The sequence below is a fragment of the Setaria viridis genome, chromosome 2 (genome assembly GCF_005286985.2).
Source record: "Setaria viridis chromosome 2, Setaria_viridis_v4.0, whole genome shotgun sequence".
Lineage (NCBI taxonomy): Eukaryota > Viridiplantae > Streptophyta > Magnoliopsida > Poales > Poaceae > Setaria > Setaria viridis.
The window spans coordinates 31,322,819-31,344,472 of record NC_048264.2 but is presented as its reverse complement, the minus strand read 5'-3'; the positions used below and the strand labels follow the sequence as shown (position 1 = coordinate 31,344,472).

The 21,654-nt window shown below is 50.6% G+C and overlaps 2 protein-coding genes and 1 non-coding gene across 3 annotated transcripts; all 3 read right to left on the bottom strand.

Moving 5' to 3' along the window:
* Window positions 1-306: 306 nt before the first annotated feature.
* Window positions 307-1,245, bottom strand: LOC117845449 (uncharacterized). Its single transcript, XM_034726497.2, has one exon. It carries the CDS (start codon window positions 913-915, stop codon window positions 502-504), a length of 414 nt encoding a protein of 137 aa, XP_034582388.1. The 5' UTR covers window positions 916-1,245; the 3' UTR covers window positions 307-501.
* Window positions 1,246-4,473: 3,228 nt separating this feature from the next.
* On the bottom strand, window positions 4,474-5,893 carry LOC117842880 (uncharacterized). The gene has a single exon (XM_034723404.2). It carries the CDS (start codon window positions 5,659-5,661, stop codon window positions 4,774-4,776), a length of 888 nt encoding a protein of 295 aa, XP_034579295.1. The 5' UTR covers window positions 5,662-5,893; the 3' UTR covers window positions 4,474-4,773.
* A 13,481-nt stretch (window positions 5,894-19,374) lies between these two features.
* LOC117846655 (small nucleolar RNA Z247) lies at window positions 19,375-19,507 on the bottom strand. The gene has a single exon (XR_004638383.1). It is a non-coding gene; the product is annotated as a small nucleolar RNA Z247 (small nucleolar RNA).
* Between the last annotated feature and the right edge of the window lie 2,147 nt (window positions 19,508-21,654).

Genomic DNA, 21,654 nt, shown 5'->3' with positions numbered 1-21,654 from the left:
TAATGGTCCCACAAACCTCGAGTACTTTACCCCAAAAGACAAAATAAGCAATATTTAATTGGGCAGCTAGGTGCCAGAAATTTGAACCGTATGTCTGGATGCGCTCTCATGAAATGATTTTGAAGCGGATGAATGTCGTAGTAAGAGAAGCAGGCTGGCAAGGCAAAGAGGGTTTGTAGTTTCCTTTGTCCGAACTCCGAAGCTGGCAAATGGTAGCATTGCGAGATGAGGAGAAATACTTTTTGCTCGCGATGTCCATTCTTGGAAGAAGCAAAATCAGCACGAGCACAGCTCACAGCCAAGGAATACGGAACAGTTGATTCTCGTTGCATTGGGAATCGGACATGGCAATACCGCCAACTCACACTTACAGTTACAGAAAGAGAAGACGCACAACCATCCAGAACATCGCGTGCGGCCGCTACAATCCGCAGGTGTTTGTTTACAACGATCGATCCGGCACTAACCGGAATCCACCGAATCATGGATCACCCACCGTAATCACCTGCTCGCGAGCGGGAACCACTTCTCCCGGAAGTTGGACTGGTAGGAGACCATGACGAGGAGCAGGAGGAGGAGGAGGCCGACGCCCCAGGGCGAGCCACCGGCGCGATGGATGGAGTCCCGCTCGGGCATGGGCACCGCCAGCAGGTCGCCCACGCCCCGCGCCGCGCCGCCCTCGCCCGGCGCGACGCTCGACAGCAGGCGCACCGCCAGCAGCAGCGCGAACGGCGACGCCATGAGCAGGATCCGCGCCTGGTTGGCGAACGACTCCGCCGCCGACTCGTAGCTCGTGTACCACGAGAAGCCCAGGAAGAGGAGCAGCACCAGCAGGAAGAAGCACAGGTGCAGCGGCACTTCCAGCGCCGCCACCGAGGACGACGACGAGCCGCCGCCACTGTACGAGTTCCCCATCGGATCGGTGTGAGGCTTCAGGAATTCGGCTAGGCGCTTGGTGGATGGGATGGATTTTCCAGTGGTTTTTGGATCGAAGCTTTTGGTGGGAGGAATGCAATGGAGGGTGGGCTCGATCGGATCAGCTCATTTATAGACGGCCTGCCCGGCAACGCCGCGATACGCCACCAGCCAATGCGCGCGCGCCACGAGTGACCGACCGCACATGGCCAGCTCGAGCTCCAGCCACTCTCCTTCCGACACGTACGCGCCGCACGCGACACGGCCGGCGAGCAGCGGCACGCCCACCCCGGCGCGCGCACGTGGGGCCGGCTCCGCGGGAAGAGGAGGAGGAGACGGGCGCCGGGCGGGCGGGGGGTGGCGGCTTTGCTTAGCGCGAGCACGTCGCGTGCCCCTCGATATTAAGCAAAGCGCGTTCGCCCGATGGGGCCCTTCCGTCAGCGGGAGGGTGGCGTGGAGCAGGTTGCCGCCGTTGCCGCGCTGGCCGGTGCGTGCAGTGCAGCGGGGTGTCTTGGTCAGGCGGCCGGATCTGTACTTTTCTTTGGGCTTGTGTTCCCTGCAGCTCAAGCATGGTCTGCAGCCCAAGCGTGGTTTGGGGATAAAAGAAAGGGGGGTGTGGTTAACTGGAGACGACGAGGCAAGAATGTCTCTTAGCGTTTGGTTTGGAGTGTATCAGCGCGGTATCGCAGAAGATGCGAGCGATCTAGGACATGAGACCAGTGTTACTGCACGGGTGGTCACGTGACGTGCATGCCATCCGATTGGTTTCTCTGGTTCTGGAGTAGATCTGGTCGAGTCAGCGTCCCTTTTCCACAAGGTAAAGGTGATGATGTGGTGGCTTGGGGGGCAAAAAAATAACAGAGAGAGTAGAGTAGGAAAACATAGATTCGATTTGAATCTCTAATATACGAAATCCGGTCAGGGTCTCGGACCATTCTCGAATTCCTATTGAGCCACGTCACAAGCGAATCATGTCCGTTCACTGTCGTGCTTGGTTCAATCAGGCCATCCGCCCGCTGGTCCAGAGTCCAGACTCTTCCTGAGATCGCTGCAGACTTTAGAGCCTCGAGCGCTTGGGCCGAATTCGCTACATGGAGCAAGCAGCGCTCGCGCCGGCGCCGCTTCCCTCTTCCTCGATTCCGTCTCGACTCTTGCGGATGGCCGAATGCCAACACGCTAGCGCGCCGCCTGCCTCCCAGGCGTCCCCGCTCCCTCTGTCACCACCGCCGCCACTCCCTCCACCATACCAATCTCCTTTCCCAACGTAGCCGTCGTCCGTCAGCAGCTCGCAGAGCTGCAGATCCACGCGACAGCGACGCTAAAGAAGAGGTCCGGCGCGTCGAACGCCGACGAAGCGCTCCGCCTGATACGTCATACTACAGGTAATCAACGGCGATGCCGCCGCAGGGTGCTCCTCTGGAGAGCGGCGAGTCCCACAAAGGCCAGGAGCAAAGACTGCAAGAGCACTCTCTGAACAGGCAAGCAAGTCTAGCTATTTCGCTGATCTCCTCGGTCTGCCTCAGATTCAAACGGGAAGCAAAGGCCAAGCCTCCATCTCATCATCCTCTGAATCAAGAAGAGCAAGCAACACAACAAAAAGGATCCCCGGCCTCGTACTCGCTTACGCTCATGATTGGTCCGTGGTGCTGTAATAATTATCAATTTGGCGAGGTAATTTAACTGAACATGCATCATACCATGTGGATAAGTACTGATTGATGATGTAAAGTGTCTGACAAAACCTTTTATCTTTCACTGTGAACATCAGGCACATCAAAATATATCTCCGCCTTCTTGAGCCTAGAGGTTGCGCCTCAAACTAGGAGGCTAATTAAGTATCCAGACGATAATACATGTCAACTATAGTATCTCCAGTCAGGTTGGGCGCGGCAACGCCGCGCCAGAGTTTCTAGTAGGAAATGAAATTCGGCGCAAATAGATAGGAGAAAAAAGAGTGGGCCCACGTAGTTTGGTTGGTACAGTTCTTGTATCATGGGCTGATTTGGATTTTGCATGGGCCACATTAGATTTTGGTGGTGCTCACGTTTCACGTGGGCCTAGGTGTACCGGCCCATGGGTCCTACCTAGCCCCATAAGCTAGCCAACTTCATTCCTCGTTCCTTTTTTGTTTTTCTTTTACCAACGTAAATCATACTCTGAACATTACGCCATCATTTCACAATTCACATCAAATCCCGGCTATTTCTGTGACTGTATCCTCTGAACATTTTCACTGGATACAAACGTCAAGGTCCACGTGAATCAACAGCTGCTGGTTAATGTTTTTTCGCTGTAGTCCTCTGCGAGCGGTTGCAACTGCAATCAGGCCTTGTGTTCTTGGGAAACTGAACAGGGCATGCATGCAGATGCAGGAGTATGCTGTATGCATTGCCAGTGCGCCTGTACTGCTTACATGGGATGGAATGAAGATCACAATGCACAGGTGCAGAATCCTGAGCGAGCGAGCGCTTAGGCTGTTCGCACCAGTACCGCTACCCGCTGCAACACGGTACTGGATGGCTGCCGCTACGGTAGTGGTCAGTCGGTGGACCGCTACTCCTGGAGGAAGCGCTTGCCGCCCGCTATCCGCTTCCCGAGGTTCCGCGCGGAGAGGAGAGAGTTGGGAAGAGAGAGGAAGGGAAGGAAGGGGAATAAAATATGGAGTAGTTAGTATAGAGTATGGGATAAATATAACACGAGTTAGGAAGAAATGAGTATAGAGTAGAGAATCTCGATGACTAGGATAGAATATTCTTTTTAGAGTATGGAAATAGAGGTTGACGAGTGCCGATAGCCTTAGGCACGCAGCGCTCACGCATAACCGATGGGCATCCGCAAGTGACAGAACTGCCCGTGTTAATGCTGCTTCAGATTTTTCAGATGCAGTACTGCCTATTACGATTTCCGTATGAAACATAAAAGAGATTCTCGTGTTTTCCTTGATAATAAATGAAAGATCCAACGAGTAATTCTGAAAGTTCAGACTTCAGATGTCACTATTGCAACCTTTGGAGAGAACAGTAAGATTAATCCGAAACTGCGGCGAATCATTTTGCTAGACCAAAATATTTTTAGAGAAAACTTGTATCGTATCAGGGTGTTTCTCCCTTATTCTACGCCCTCTATCTCCTTTGTCGTCCTTCATTCCGGCGAGCGCGGCCCTACTCACCTCCATTTTCAGCAAGACTGAGATTCTCCAGCAAACTCTCTGACAGTTTAGTGTTTAAGATTTCAGGAGTTAGAGTTGGACATTAAGGGTTGATGATTTGGGGATTTAGAGTGGGCGCCGGAGGGAGAAAAAGGTTGGCCTGATGGTAGAGGCTGTTGGCTGGTTGTGGTTCCAGTGGGATTGTCGTGGGTAGGGTTAAAGTGGTTAGCTTTTTTTTTTAATGAAACAGGACTAGTTTCCCCCTACTGGTTTCCCCCTACTGGTAGAGAGAGAGAATGTTTGGCAGTTTTGACAAATGAAACTTGAAGTACATAGAGACATGATTAAAGAAGAAGGAAGATAATTTGAGGAACATAAAAAGCATCAGTCAGTACCAGTAGGTGACTCTTAAGAAGAAAGAGAAAAGATGCTTTAAGCGGAAAAATTAAAAGGGGACAGAAAGGATGGCACCAGTCATTTTCACGCTCGATCTCTCCCAAGTTTTTTCTTCCATCATTTGTCTCCCATTTCTCATAAAGAAATCGAAAGGCACGAATTAGACAAAGTCGAACAAATGAATCTCTCAACTGAGCGCCGTTACCTAAATAAACAAATTCCAAGAGCTAAAGAAGAGTTTTTTTTTCTCCATCTCAAGTTCTCAACGAACCCGCTAAATGATCACACCCATTCTTCCCTCTCTAGCTATAGAATTACAAGGTGAGATCCAGACTCACATTCTCTCTGTTCCCAGCAGCATCTCCCCGGCGGCGTTCATGCTGCGACGAGGTGGACGAGGAGGACGAGGAAGACAGGGACAATCGCGAGCCGCCCTGTCCTGCCGCTACGTTCCCTCTTCTTGCTCCTGCGACCATTGCCTCCTCCTCACGTCCGGGCAAGGACAGCGGCGCCGGCCGCTCTTGGCGTGCCAGCGGCGCAGCCACGGTGACGGCCGGGACCCGCCAGAGCGCGGCAGCCGGCACCGGGCTGCCGTTGATCGGCTGCGACAGGGAGCCGGCCCCGGCGTAGTACCTCGGAACCACGGGCGGAGCAGCCTGCGGGAGGTGGCTGGACCACGAGGGGTAGTGCGGCGGCGGCCCCGGCGGGGGCTCGTAGCGCGCCATGCCAAAGCGGTGGTGGTAGCTGGTGAAGGCCGGGTACGCGTGGGGGTGGCCGGGGTAGTGGGCGTGGTGGTGCATGGCCATGGCGCTCTGGTACTGCGCCCGCTTCGCGTGCTGCCGCTCCCGCTTGTGCGCGTTCTGGTGCCCACCCAGGGCCTGCGACGTCGGGAAGTTCCGGCAGCAGTAGTGGCACTCGAACTTGCGCCCTCCGCCGCCACCGCCGCCGTCACCCGCGCCCGCGCCCGATCCCGCCGCCTGGCTCGCCGCGGTGGCGGTGGCCGCGGCGGCATCGCTGGTCGCGGTGGAGGGCGTGGCGGCGTCGGGCGGGACGTCGAAGCCGAACAGCCGGATCGGCGAGGGGCTGGAAGAGGACGCCGCCGGCTGCGGCGGCTTGGGGCGGACGAAGGGGAGCTGCGAGAACGACTCGATGGCCGTGTCCGGGGGGCTGCCGCCGACGTGCTGCGCGTCCTGCTCGCTCATTGCCTTGCCGTCCCAAGAGCGCGAGCAGATGCGCGCTTAGGGTAAGGGAGATGTGTAGGGATGCAAGGGGGGAGGGAGACCTACAGCTAGCCTACGGAGGCAGGAGCTCTTTTCTCTCCTGCCCCCTGCTGCTGTTGCGTTTATGGTGGTATGTTGGCATGGAGCAAGCTGCTGTTCTGATGTATTGGGCGTGTTCCCTGCTAAAAAGGGTTAAATTCGGTGGGTAGCAACGGGACCAGGGTAAGGGTACACAGGGGAAGTGTTAAATGCTGTGCTTGCTCAGATTTGTTGACTCCTACATCATCTGCTGGCTCCTTGGCAGTTGATGCAAATAATGAATTCAGGATTTTGTTTACGTTGATTTTTCTTTGTTTTCTTGTATTTTAGACCGTGTTTGTTTCTCTTGAAGCATAACATTTCTCTCAGGTACCTAGAAGTAACATCGGTTCCTTACAACCATTGTAAGAAAACTCTTATCTCAAACCCTAATGAGGTGGCTCATCTTCTTGCTAGGGCGAGTGAGTGTGTTGCTTTCTCGATCTTCAGGCATTGTATTCTTGGTTGTATCAAAATGTTGTAATCTCTGAACGTTTATATTAAATGAATGAGCCAGCTTGATTAAAAAATACTAATGATAACACTTGCTCCCCGAGATGCTCATGGTCCACATCCCATGGGTGGGGAACGTACATCTTTTAACAACTTTATATAGCAAGAAAATACTTTCTCCACCCATCAATATTTGTTTTTTTTCCACTCTTCTTTCATCAAGTGGCAAGAAGTATGGTCATTTTACACTAAGATATATACTCGTTCAATATCCATGTCGCTAATAATGATCGACACCATTTAACAACAAAGCTTTGACAAATTTGACATTTTAGAGAAAGGTAAAAACTATTTTGAAATTACTTTTTCATGATGAATCTAGTAATATATATCTTATATTGCTAATATATAGTTTTATTTTTTATGTATAGAGGGCTAAAGTAAAAAAAATCGTGTAGCAGTAATTGTAAAACGACATTATTTTGAACCGGCGGCGGGAGTAACAGGGAGAAAATACCACAAGTCTGACTTTATACCTGAATGGACTTCATCAGTTGAAAGCCCACTTTGAGCCCCTGCTCGTGTTACGTTTTAAAGGCACAAGAGTCTATACTAAACCTAAACAACTACTCCCCATTGTCTTATTTAGAACACTGTTCCAAGCAATTAGCAGGTGTTTAATGTCGTACTGTTGCATCATACATAAGGTTTTAAATCTCCGGCTATAGTTGTCGCCAGCCAGTTATAGCTGTTTGAGGCTGATCAAACTATTTGTATTTATGTACAACTAACAGTTGTAACCCGCTATAGTCTCATTTAGCTCCGCTATAGCTGTTTTAGAGGTCATCCGTTAAATACCTTTAGTTGGAGATTTAAAACCTTGATCATACAACGGGATGAAGATGAAGGCACGTACGTCTAGCTAATAATATATTGAAGTACCCCACGAGAGGGTTGGAACGGATGGAAAGTGAAGGAAAAGCACGCTTTCCCATTTAAATGGAGACATGCTTTAAATTCCTTTCGCCTGGTCGGTTTTTTTCTTTTCATTTTCTTTTTAATAGGTGTGGCCCAAGAAGCTAGACCTAGCTGCAGACAATCTCTCGAAAATCTAGTTGAAGCAGAAGCTCTAAAGTTTACGCATAGGCCCCTGACATATTGTTTATTTTGTTAGGAATAAAGCTGGGGTACTAGCTACTAGTACTACGGTGCCGCCCGTGTGCGATTCCAAAAGAGGCATGGTTCGCACGTAGTAGGATCATTCGATCGATCGATCCACTCATCCCGCGGCCGGGGGCAGGTACGCCGTACGTACGTGGCTGTTCGCGTTTGCCGGCGGGCGGGCAGGCGTGTGGAGGAAGGGGGGATGGCGACGTGCGCCCTCTCCTCCGAAGCGCTTGTGCACGCCACCGTCAGGTGTCCGGTGGTCGCGTCGCCGTCCGCGAGGCCCGACTCGCAAGCGCCCTCGCCCTCGCCCAGGATACCCCCGATCCCCAGCGACGCGGACGGCACGGCATCGCCGGGTCGCTCAGCGCCACCTCGCTGTCGGTAACTCCGAACCAGCTGCCGCCGGCAGATAGATGCCGCAACTAGCAACTTACCGAGCGAGAGATGTCGTCGTCGACGTGGACTCACGCAGGCTGCTGCTCGGTTTGATGAACTGGTGTCGGGACGGTTTCGAGCTGTTTTCATGGTTCGGTCACCGGTGAGCGTTGGTCCGTGAAATGCCAACGTCGTCAGCTTTCTTCGTGGCCGTTCGCCGGAACAGAGAGAATCTATCAACTGGGGGCTGCAAATGCCGGCCGGCGAAGTGGATGGGAACAATCGATCGACCGCCGGGTGGTCAAATTATGCGAGCCGCGAAAAAACTGGCTCCCCGCAGCAGCCCTTACCATCTTTTTCTTTGATTTGAATGATGAGAGCAACTCGTGTCCGGAGTTTGGATCCGCGCCTTGACAGACAACGATGCGGGCGCCATCGGTGCGCACATCTCAACGTTCTTCGTACACGCCGTGTCTTTCATTTAGCCAAGTGAACAACTGGCTGGCTGCTGCAACATTCAATCACGAACGCTACGAAGTGAACAGGAGGCGACACGTGACGTCGAAAGGTTGCTGGCATTGACGATCAGTTGGTAACTTTTATAGGCAGATGCTGGCGTTGCTTGTGGCAGGAAAACATATACTAAACAAACTAAAAGCTGCCCTTAGAATCCTTCCTCTGCAAAAGCGCCTGTGCTTGTACAAACTAGAGTTGTTTGTTGAGAACACACCCAGCAAACAATCCAGCTCCTGTAGACATTCTCGCGTTGCCACATTCCGCTATGATTGAACGTCGCGTACTTCCGCGGTTGTTTAAGCACCGTGCCGACATGGAACTGACCTCAAGCGCTGCAAATCGCACCTCGGGGTGTCTGGATCGTTTGGCTAAAGTTTAGTCCGAGTCACATCGGATGTTTGATGCTAATTAGAAGTATTAAACATAAGCTAATGATAAAAATAATTGTATAAATGAGGGCTAATTCGCGAGACAAATCTATTAAGTCTAATTAATTTAAGATTAGCACATGTTTATCGTAGCATCACATGCGCTAATCATGAACTAATTAAATTTAATGAATTCGTCTGGCCAATTAGCTCTGGTTTATGCAATTGTTTTTGTCATTTCCCTAGCGACCGAAGGATGCACAAGCAAGCATCGTATCCCTGTCACGATCCATCGACCAAGCATGGCTCCTGGTTTTGTCAGGCTTAGTTTACTACATCTGGATCCGTCCCATGAACCCATCAATCATGCACGCACGCGCGCACGCCGCCGTTCCATGTTTCGCACTGTTCACCGGCTCTGCTCACCGCCGCGTTCCCCCCATCCGGGCCAGGGGCCGGGTCCTGGCCCTAGCTACCAAGCAAGCAAACTGCCATGGCGTACGGCGGCGACGGCGAGCGAGGCCGGTCACGCTTGGGACGTGCATCAGTGTGCTGTTGCCGTCCGAGGAGGTAGCCAGCCAGCCAGTGGATCGGATCAGGTGTCAGGGGGGCACGCCGCACGCCGCGCGCGGCAGTACAGAATTAACTGAGGTGGGTGAATCCGTTTAAGGATTCACATGAGCGTCGCTGCCGCCATAACTGTCCGTTCTCCTTTGCAGATGGATGGATGGATGGATGCCATGGTCCCGTCCGGCCGGGCAGCCAGACCTGTGGCCGTCAGCGACACCGGCGTGGCGCATTCAACCAACGCCCCTCCTCAAGTACGACCCCTGGTCTGGACGAGGAACTGTGCTAGGATTGGCACGAATGTTTCAGGGATCGGCCCAGTGGCTGCCTGCGGAGCTGCAGAGGCAGAATTGGAAGCGCATGCGGCATGTGCCCTCTGCGGCTCTGCCTCAATCTGTTCACCCCGATCTTCATCTAAGTCTAACTATTTATACCCTTTTTCTTTCCATGAACTGTAGACCAGATTTCTGCTGTAATTCGTTAGCATCAGGAAAGTCGATGCGCACCGGAAAAGTTTAAATACTGACCCTGACAGACAGGTACGTCGTGGTCGACAGACGACAGGCACAACTGTAAGGCCCTATCGTTTACCCGCAGACGGCTACGCGACCTGGCACTGGGGCAACCGGCGCACCTCACCATTTGCAGCGAGCGAGGCCAGGTGATGAGATTTGAGATCGAGAGAGCCCCCCTTGCCTTTAAAGCGATGGCTCCCCAGCACCTGTCCACAAGCTTGCTTGCTGCTCGATCTGCTTCGCCCGCCCGCCCCAGCAGCCCCACGGCGCATGCGGGTCGTGGACGGCGACGCCCCAGGGCGCCCTGTCTGCTTGGCTGCTCCCTGCGCCCTGCTACCGTGCTTTGCTTCCCGGCGCGCATCAGGCATCACGACGGCAACGGTCCCCGGACGTCCGCAGCGACGAAGAAAAGTCTCAAGCCTTCTTGCTTGCTTTGCTTGCATCTGAAAGCGCCCAGTCCGATGTAGTAGAAAACTATGAACGGACACAGGCTGTGCGCAGTTCAATTTGATTATCTTGCCATGGTTGTAGTACAGTGCAAAACGCATCACCGTTCGATTCCGGCCAGACCCTGGAGATAAATGTTCGTGGATGCGGTTCGCTAATAGGTGTGGCGCTGTCTCCGGGCTTCGATCGATTGCCATGGCTCTCGCTCACGCCATTCATTCGCGTTGGTGGCTGTCACGCCCCCAAAAACACACAAGCTTTTCGATCGGTCTGGCTCCTCCCCGTCCCTCTCGGACGACGGCCAAGCCCAACCACACCATTCAACTCAACGGCGCGGGGCGAGTGCGCAGACCCATCGCTCGCGGACCCATCGATCGGCCTGTCGCGGCCACTGGCTCGTGCGATCGCGATCGGATATTACCGCGACGGCGATCGGCCGAACAGATGGATGGGCGGCACGGCCCCGTCCACCACCGGATTGGTTGGCCAGTGCAGAAGCACGTCGCCGTCATCCCCGGTCCTTGCCGGCCGGTCCGGCCGAGGGAGGAATTGAAGCTATCGAGGCTGGTTGGCCGCTTGCGCGTCGGTCCGGCCGTCCGGGCGCTCTCCACGTATGCGCGTGTCTCCTCGGCCCCAAACTGGGACGCGGGACAGAGGGGGGTCGAAGGTGTGGCGCGGGAAGTCGACAAGTAGCCGCTCTGTCTGTTCATGTGAGGCATGCATGGCTCGCGGTACTGTAGCTTGACAAGGGGCGTGTCTGCGTGCAAGCTCTAGCTTCGTGCCTAGCTGTATGGCAGCTTGGTCTTGCTGACTGATGGCGAAGCCAAGCGAAGGTTCACGGGGCCTTGTCGAGTAATAGGCGACGTTGGAGTGCACAACGACCTCGTCAGTGGTACTACTGCTGTACCGCATGCGTCCTCGCCTGTTGCCACTCGATCCAGTTGCACGTCCCTTAAAATCTCTCTCTACCGATTCAGTGAGGGCAGTATACTGTGTGTCGTCCTCATGCATCTTTAGTTATTTCTAGGCACTGACTCCTCGCGTTACTCTGTTTTGAGGCAGCAGATGAGTCAGGGAGCAGAGGACCACGTCAACAGTGGGCTGCATGCGTAGCCGGTTGCATCATCTTGAAAGGTCAACTTGAATGCATGCATGCTTTGCTTGCGCATGGTTGCTATGGCTCTGAAGTCTGAACGCTGAACACCGGGAGGAGGCGAAGACGTTCAGAAATCACAAGTGATCAGCGCCCTGGCCCTGCGGCTGCATGCGTGTCCCTGACCACAATTACGCCCGCAAGCCTGCGTGCTGAGCCGGCATGATGCATTGCCGGCAGAAAGCAGCCAGAGAAACCTTGGCTTGGCGTACTAGCTAGCCCAGACTGAGATCAGAGTCAGGGATCGCCGGATCGGAGCCGATGGCCTGCGCACTGCCAATCTGCCATTGCAACTTGCAAGGAGAGAGAATCGTACTCGTACGTGGGGGAGGGGACGGCACGGCTTTCTCGGGTTTCCGCCGGGACCATCCGCAGCGCACAGTCGCTCACCATCGCCGTTCACGTACGCCGTCAGTGGGCGCTGCGGCGAGGGGCGTGAAGGCGCGTTGGGCTGCGTGTGCGTCATCGCGCCAGGACGAGAGCGTGTGGCAGATGCACGCATCATGCCCACCCCGTCCCTCGGGCTGGCTCGGCCGGTATGGTAGCCCTCTTCCGTGCCATGCATGGGGACGCAGGTCGTGGCTACGCACGTAGGCGGTAGGCCTCGACAGGCCGGGCGCGTGGCGCTGGCTACGTGTCGCGCGCGCGCGGGCATGGCGCGGTGTGGCGCTGGCGCAGGGCAACGCAGGCACCGCGCCGGCGCGCCGCACGGGGTTGCCATCGGTCCGGCTCGCCTGGCTGTCTGTCGCTGTTTGCGGATCAGACAGAGCCGTCTATCGTTGACCTTCCTTTTCTTGCTCCGGCGGTCAAGGAGGATGATGGATTGGAGTGGACAGTGGAGCTAGCCGAGCGCCGCCCGCCGAACCGGATCGACCTGACGGAACAACGGCCCAGTTTGACTATCGCGCTTGGCCCATTTAATCGACGTAGCTCAAGGAGAGAGATATCCTCCACTTTGGGCCCATGTAATATGGGCCTTCCCCTTTCTAGGGCGGATACGGGCCAGGCCAGCTACTGGAGAAGTGTCATGTTCACATAGAAAAATTGATCATGTTTTTTCTTTGGAATTCCTCTTTCTTTTATGACGACGAAACTACAGTGATCTTGTTCACATAGAATTGCTGCGTGACAACCGACCGTAACCAGCAGTGTTCCACCCGTAGCAATATTGTACATTTACCCCTCCGCTTTTGTGCGGTGCCCCCAGATACCAGACTGCAGCCGCAATGTGTTGCAAACTTGCAGTTGCTTGTGCGGTGCCCCCAGATACCAGACTGCAGCCACAATGTGGGTGAAGACATAGACATGGATATTTCACTTGTGACCGTATGAGCTATCCGAGCCATTCATTTTTGAATCAATGGTGAGATGGATTATGGGTAGATAAGAAGTACGTGGGTAGGTAGTGAATCAACGATTGAATGGAGAAAAATCAACAGCTAAGATAAGCATACACGTACCCGTGGTTTTGCATTTTCCGTGAAGACATGCTGTCCTTGCGTTCCTGCTGCTGTTTGACAAATCCAAACTGGCAGCTGGATTGATCTCAGTGAAGGCCGGATAAGATGGAGACAGCTGACAAGTCTCGTCTGGGATCGTGTTTTCCGGCCGGTCGTTTTCTTCTGTATGTACAGTGCCAGTCTATCAACAAGTAAATCAGCGCCACGTGCCCAACTGTCAAGCGTCTCTAGATCGTCAACAGCTCTAGAACAACGGCAGCATCCGGGGCTGGTATGACTCGTCGAACTAGCTCGAGGCTCACGTGCGACGATCAGCAGGATGAAGCGAAGGAACATGTGGTCAGCCGGTCTGATCAGTCACGCGTCGCTGCCCCTTCCGAAACGGTACGAGCTGGACGCGAATGTTTCAGTCAAGTTCCTCCGAATTGCCCAGAGACAACAAGTACTTCGCTTTGTGCATAACGGATCCCGGAAGACCTCCTTTTCGTGGTTCTCGTTGTTCACTTGATCAGTTCATCAGGTTACTCCCGTCAGGCGAATTGGCGAAAGAAGCTTCGGCAACTTTGATTTGCTGAATTTGTTTATGCGCTCAAGTGGTTCTTACCAAAACTCACCGAGGAAAGGTTTGATTCTTACGGAAGAAGACGTCTAGATGCGCCTTGATGACTTGACGACGCACGCTTACTTTCGTGTAACTTGGAACTGGGGTTCGGTAAAGCAGTTGCGGCGTCGTATAATTCTGAGGCGTAAATTATTGGTGCGCTACGCTACCTCGTCACGGTCGTCTCTTTTTTACAAGACCGCAATCACGCAAACAAATTGCAAGCGCTAGTAGTAAAATTGAAATGGAATCTGCACACGTTCAGCTCCAACGCCCAATCCGCTCAGGGCTCAGGCAGTAGTGGTCGCCGCCGTTTCCTTCTTCCCGGTGAGCCAGTCGCGTCGGTCTCCCGCGGTAATCTCGTTCGGACACGAAACCGCGGACGACGACTACCGCCGTTGCCGCGAAATTAACTCGACTTTTCGAACCCGTCCCTCGCTCTCCTTTGTCTTTTCATCAGATAGAGTGCATGCATGTGTAAAGGCGGGCGGGCGGCCGCCGGCCGGCCGGTCGTCGTCTGGGCAGAGACGAGCGACGACGAAAAGCCGAGAAGGCCGGGAGGAAAAGCCGAGAAAGGAGCCGCGGCGCCCTCCGTCTTTTCGAGCGCCCGCACACAGGATCCGCGTGCCCGGTGCTGAGAAGAGATTAAGCAGCTCACGGCCTGAAAACGATGCTGGTTGCTAGTGCGTTCTCACCTACTTCGATTCGATCCCCTGGCCTCCTCTAGAGAAAGAGAATCAGCTTCCGTTTCGCTGTTTATTTTACGGGACAGCCGGTCACTTTGCACTGCTTTTGGGGCTCAACGGTTTGGCACCTGAAAGCTCAGACAGGCCCGGGCACGAGGCCTCAGATCAGCAGCCTCTGGTAGCCGCCGTGCGCGGGCGGGATACCATCATCGCTGAGGTGGAGGCTGCGTGATCCGCGAGTTTGGTTTCGAATCCGCCTGGTGATTAGTCAAAACAAGCGACCTGAACCTGAGCTTAGCTGGGCGATGTGGACCTTCAAGACGATCCCATGGTGGCATTCGCTAGCGGAGTTGACTTCCCGAGCTGCGTTTTCCGATTCGATTCGTGTCTGGTCGCGGCCGAGGATTCGTTACCCTTGCAGGCAAGGAACTTGTAGCAAGTGCGCCAGTGCTTGGTCAGCTCCGGGTGAAGGTCATACGACACGTCCGGATAGGCCGGGCTCCCGCAGGTCTGCCTTCTAGAACGCCGGTTGTACCAGTACCGGCCCGCCATTAATTGCGCCAAATCCATGGATCTCCGTCAGCGCCCTCGTTCCCAGCACGAAACCGATCGCGGCATACGTGTCCGCGCAGCGGCCTTTTCCGCCGGCCGTGGGCGCGACGAGAATTCCCGGCCCGGCGGCGCGACGGAACGACCGGGTTCTCTGTGAAAGTATACAGAGGGTAATAACGTGGGAGGAATGTCGCTCACTGCCCAGGACTCATGGTGTTTAAAGAACTCACGGTGTTTAAAGATATATTCAGATATTTTATGAGTTCAAGCACTTTGAAGTCATTAAATGATAATGAATTTGAAGAATGTTGCACTAAATTTGCAGAAACTTTTTCTTTTGATGGTTCATCTGATGTTGAGGTATATGATATTATTTCTGAATTAAAGATTATGAAATTCACTTTGCTAGATGGCGTAAGGTCTGCTATGGAGATTTTTGAGCATATCAGAGATGTGGATTGTTACCCTAATGTCTCCATTGCTTACCGTCTCTTATTTACTGTCCTGTGGCTGTCGCATCGGCTAAAAGAAGCTTTTCAAAGTTGAAGTTATTAAGGAACTATTTGAGGTCAATAATGGCTTAGGAGAGGTTAAATGGTTTGGCAACATTATGCATCGAGAAGAAATTGTTGGATGAGATTGACATCAACCTGACTTTGCATCGAGTAATGTTAGAAGAAACTTTTAAGGTAATATGTTTAAATAATTTGATATGAATATTGCTTTTAGATATATTTAAGTATTTATTGGTATCATTTCATATATATTTGTATAATGTTTATATTAAAGGGTCCCAAGTTTTACTTTCGCCCTGGGTCTCCCAAATCTCAGGACCGGCCCTGCTCATTGCCCTGGGCAGCGATGAGTTCGTGTTATATGGGCGTCAAAGATCTTGACGCATGGAATACAATAGATTGTTACAGACCTTGGAGTATACGACAAGTACAAGCTAACAAACTACAAGTCGTATCTCTCAGCAACATATATTCTCCAAATACATTTACAACTCTATCTCTAACACCTTCCCTCAATCTAACCTATCTAAGTTTAGATTGCTCTTGAAGTTTTCTAACTGTCGAACATAAAGGGGTTTAGTAAACTCGTCAGCAACTTGATCTCCGGAGGGAACATAATCGATTTCCAATAGTTTCTCAAGAACTTGTTCTCTGACAAAGTGATAATCAACCTCTATGTGTTTTGTTCTTGCATGAAACACAGGGTTTGTAGATAAATACTTTACTCCTATGTTGTCACACCATAGCTTAGCAGCTCTTGAACTTGGGACTCCCAATTCCTGCAATAATGTTTGTATCCACATAATCTCAGCTGTTGCATTAGCAATAGATTTATATTCTGACTCTGTGCTAGATCTTGACACTGTGGTTGCTTCCTAGCACTCCAGGAGACTAAATTTGTCCCCCAAAATATAGAAAATCCTCCCGTAGATTTTCTATCATCAACACAGCCTGCCCAGTCTACATTTGAAAAACCACTAACCAGTGTAGAGGCTGACTTAGTAATCCTAAGGCCAAGCCACACAGAATCATATCTCAAGATTCTTTTTACTGCTACCCAATGAATGAACAGTGGTAGGTGCATGCAAGAACTGACAGACTTTATTAACTGAGAATGCAATATCTGGTCTAGTCAGAGTCAAATACTGTAAAGCTCCAACAATACTTTTATATTGTGTAGCATCTCTAGAACCAAGTAAAGAACCTTCTTCTATGGTCAATTTCTCACTAGTTGACATGGAAGTATTAACAGGTTTACAATATGCCATACCAACTCTTTTTAATAAATTTGAAGCATACTTCTCCTAAGTTAAGAGTATACCATCACGTACCTTCGCAACTTCAATTCCTAAGAAATAATGTAGAACACCCAAATCTTTAAGTGCAAAGTCTTGATTTAAGTCCCTAAGCAATGCTAAAACAACCTTGGATGATGAACTCACTACAATTATGTCATTCACATAGATAAGTAGAAAAATAATAACATCTCCTTTGCTATAAAAGAATAATGAAGTATCTGCTTTGGATGACTTAAAACCAAGATCACATAATTTTGTACTTAGCCTTGAATACCATGCTCTTGGCACCTATTTGAGACCATATAAAGTTTTTGTCAAGCTTGCACACATAATCTAGAAGGGATGAGTCCTCATAACCAGGCGACTGTCTCATTTAGACATTTTCTTCTAGAAAACCATGAAGAAAGGTATTGAGTACATCTAGTTGACGTAAGCACCACCCTCGATAGACAGCAATAGATAGAACAGTCCTAATAGTAGCAGCCTTTACAATTGGACTAAACGTGTCTTCATAATCTATGCCGTAATGTTGCTTAAAACCTTTTGCAACTAGGTAAACCTTATGTCTATCCAAACTTCCATCTGCTTTTCTCTTGATTTTGTAGACCCCTTTGCTATCAATAATATTTGTTCCTTTTTGAGGTGGTACTAGGTGCCAAGTTTTCTTTTTCATCAACGCCATGTATTCAAGATCTATTGCATCTTTCCAATTTTTACTATTCAAGGCTTTATCTAAACTTTGTAGTTCTTCTGTAGATGTGAATAAACCATATTTAATAGTGCCATCAGTATATATCTTGGGTTTTCTGATCCCACTTTGCGAACGTGTCTTTGGTTTGTTTGCAGCAGGAGGAGCTTGACGCACATGTTCTGTTGGCGCCACATCGAGAGCATCAGCCCCAGATGCCACATCTTCTGCAGTAGCGTAAGGCAGCGCAACAGATCCCATAGGCAATGTCGTAGAAGCACCCCCTGAATCCCACGCTTGAGCTCGCGGAATGGGGCAGCATGCATCGCTGCCTGGTTCGCCAGGCGTGTGCGCGGGAGCTGTATGCCGCACAGACACTGGAGGGGATCCGCTGCCACCTGCAGCGTGCAATATCGGGGAGGGTTCTCCTTGGATTTCAGCGCCAGAAACCTCTCCATGTTCAGCATGAGAAGCTGGATTGCTGCGTGTACCTCCAGCTGGCAGTATCTATTCTTGATTTTCAACAATAGCTTCACTAGAGATAGTAGTTAAATTAGGACTATTAGTCATACTGGAATCCAAAGTTTGATCCCCCCAATGCTAGCTGGTCTAGAATTTATCAAGCTAGACGGGAGAAGGGAAATTTCTGCTTGTAATTGGGCTCCTGCATTGGGGTTAAGGTGGGAGAATGGAAAGACCGTTTCATCATAAACCACATCACATGGGATATACACACGTTCGGATGAAATTTCGAGACACTTAAATCCCTTATGTAGACTGCTATACCCAAGAAAAGCACACTGCTTATTGAAGCTTGTGTGAATTATATGGTCGTAGGTTGGGATAGCAAACACAACTAAAAATCCGCAGAGAGGAGTAATCAGGTTTTTGATGAAAAAGAAGTTCAAAGGGAGTGGAATTCTGAATGACTTTACTAGGAACTTAATCAGATATGTGGCTGCAAGAAAGGCTTCATCCCAATATTTTAGGGGCATAGAGGCATGAGCAAGCAAAGCTAGGCCAACTTCAACTGTATGACGATGCTTACGCTCGGTTGCACCATTTTGTTGATGAGCATGAGGACAAGAAACTAAATGAGCTATCCCCACTTTATTAAAAAAGGAATTGAGTTTTTCCCTAGTCGGTATGAACAGATACGATCTTACGATTAAGTTGTCGTTCAGCAAAGCTTTGGAACTCATGAAATTTTTGAAAAACATTAGACTTAAAATGAAAAAGATAGATCCACGCGAATTTGCTATAATCATCAATAAAGCTAACATAATATTTCTTTCTCCCAACTGAGTCTGGTGCTGGACCCCAGACATCTGAAAACACAAGTTGCGGAGGATACTTTGATATACTGGAAGACTTAGGATATGGCAACTGATGACTCTTTGCTTTCTGACAAGCATCACAAATAGACTCACTTTTAGACTCGACTAAACAAGGGAGATTATTGTTACTAATGACTTGCTCAACAATAGATGAAGATGGATGGCCTAGATGACTATGCCACCTTGCAAACGTGGGCTTGGTGGCTCCAAAAGCTTGTTTAGATGGAGGCGAAGAAGGAAGTGGATACAATCCCTTGTGACACCTCCCTCTAAGTAGAGTATTTTTCGTGTCCTGATCCTTGATTAAAAAGAAATTTGGGTGAATTTCAAGGAAGGCAGACTTATCAGAAAGTAGACGATGTACGGACACAAGATTTTTTGAAGCTTCAGGAGCATAAAGAACATTATTAAGATGCAGATCACGACTAGGGGTTTTAACAATGGAATGAACAATATGACTATGTCCATAGCTGCTCCGCTGACTGTATGAATCTGATCTCCTCCATTGTAATTGTCACGAACTGTGAGTTTGTCTAGATCACCTGTCACGTGGTCTGTAACTCCCTTGTCAACATACCAGTTGGAATCTACTCCATAAGATCCTGTTGCAGTAGCTACAAGTTTTTGATCAGGAACAAAATTTTCATCAAACCTATGCCAACAGTCAACCACCATGTGTCCCCTCTTGAAACACATTTGGCAGACATGCCTCTTGTCGTTGTTGTTGCTGTTGCTACAACTTCCTGCATTGTTGTTGTAGTGCTGGTTTGAACCAACAAGGCCACGTCCACGCCCTTGACTAGGAGGACTGGGAGGTTCACGCCCAGGGGCACGCTCGCGGCTACCACCTCGGCCACGGTTTGCACCCCCTTTTCCTCTATGGTTCACCATGTTTGCGGATGATCCTGACTGACCACCATCTTGCATGAGCTCGCATACAACTCACCTAGGAAGATAGCACCAGTTCTGGCCACCACCGCTGACACCAATGGATTGAACTCGTAGTCCAAACCCGTCAGTATATACTCCACCAATTCTTCATCATCAAGTTCTCTTCCAGCAGCCGCCATCTCATCGCTGTAGGCCTTCATCTTTGTGAAGTACTCAGCAGCTGTCATGGACCCCTTTTTGGTGGTCGATAGTTGAAGCCGCGTGTTCACTGCTCGTGCACGCTTCTGGAAGGAGAAGATCTCTTAGATCACCCCCTATACCTTAGTAGTAGTCTTCTTGGATGCCACTTGAGATAGCACGTCCCTTGAAACCAACCCGACAAGGAAGCTAAGGACCTACTAGTCAGTAGCCTTCCAATCATCGAGAAGTGGATTGGGAACCTTGGTGTCTTTGCCGTCCGCCGTCTTGCCATCGATGAGTGCTGCCGGAGCTTCTATGGCGCCGGTCAGATAGCCTTCAAGGTGCGCGCCTCGCACCGTTGCTAACACCTGCGCTTCCCATAGTGCGTGATTATTCTTGGCTGGCTTCTCGATAATAGTGTGGCTCGCCAATGGATTGAAGAAGCCAAAGTTGGAGGAGCTGGCCATAGTGGTTTGGAGGTAAGGCTATATATTGGTTCTGGCTCTGTATACCATGAAAATATTCAAAGGGCAATAAGCGTTGGAGGAACGTCGCTTATTGCCCTAGGCAGCGACAGGTTCGTGTTATATGGGCGTCAAAGATCGTGACGCATGGAATACAATAGATTGTTACACACCTTGGAGTATACAGAAAGTACAAGCTAACAAACTACAAGCCGTATCTCTCAGGAATAGATATTCTCCAAATATATTTACAACTCTATCTCTAACACTCTGGCTCTCTGCCAGCCGCCCCGCACGCAGGCTTCTATGGGTGTGATTGGTTGGGCACATATGGCCCAACCAGGCTCACGAGAGTCATTGTCTGGAAGTTTGGTTGCCTGCAAGCAGAGGTGAACCTGGCTGAACAAATGCAAGAGGTGCCTTCCGGCCTTGCTCCACAGAAACGGAATTGAAACTCGTTTAGGGCAGGCCTGGTTCGTGCGCTGCAGCTCACGCATCTAGGGGTCAAGTTTTCCAGCTCGTTGTGTCTCAATCGAGTCCGTAGCCAAGCAACCAGCTTCGCAGTGCAGCCTGTCTCAAGTGAAACAAGCAAACCAATCGTACCTGTCTGCACGGTCACGTCCTGGTTATTCTCACCCTGGTTCTGGCGAACAGCTTGGCCTGTGCATTTACTGTAAGGCCCCGTTTGGTTATTTAGGAGCTCCTAAAATTTCTATCACATCGAATGTTTAGATACTAATTAGGAGTATTAAACATAGACTAATTACAAAATTAGTTGGAGGCTAATTTGCAAGATGAATTTATTAAGTCTAATTAGTCCATCATTTGACAATATGGTACTACAGTAAACATGCACTAATGATGGATTAATTAGGCTTAATAGATTCGTCTCGTGAATTAGCCTACATCTATGTAATTAGTTTTATAATTAGCTCATATTTAATCTTTCACATTAACATTCGAATATTTGATGTGACGTAAACTTTAATCCGGACTAAATAACAAACACCCCTAAGCAATCACGCCCGTAGTCGTTCACCTTGTGGCTCAAAAGGGGTCACGTGGCGTGACGCGACGCCGCTGTCCAAATGGCAAGCCACGCTACGCTAGAGAGAGCGCGCGCGGGCGCGGCTGCTGTCCCGCCCCACAGGGTGACAGGTGACTTTGGCCGCCGCTCGGTGCCAGGCGCGCGGGGCAAGCGCACGAGGTGAAAGCCGACACGACGGCTTGTGCGCGGCCGCAGCCGCTTGCGCGGCGCGGGCCCGGCCGCGGGCGTGGACGAGTTCCCGTGTCTGCCCCTCTCTCCGTTTCACTGTCGCGCGGCCTGTATCGTCCAGCGGCCAGCGGGATGGATTTGGTCGAGGGCATTATAGTCAAATGTGACAAGTTTCAGAACGGCAACGGATTATGTGGAGGTTATTATACGGGAGGGTCAACCGGGTTAGTCTTTTCCCCGGTGGCTGGGCCCCACAGGCATATAATACTTCCTCCTTATTCGTTACCGATGCATGCATATTAGCATTTGGAAGAAATCAGATTTTAACCGTTAATTTCTTTAAGAATTCATTATAAATTGTTGCAATCAGTATCATGTTTCAAATATGTGAATATGATTCTATCGATATAACTTCTAGACCTAATTGCTGATCAAAACACTTACAAAG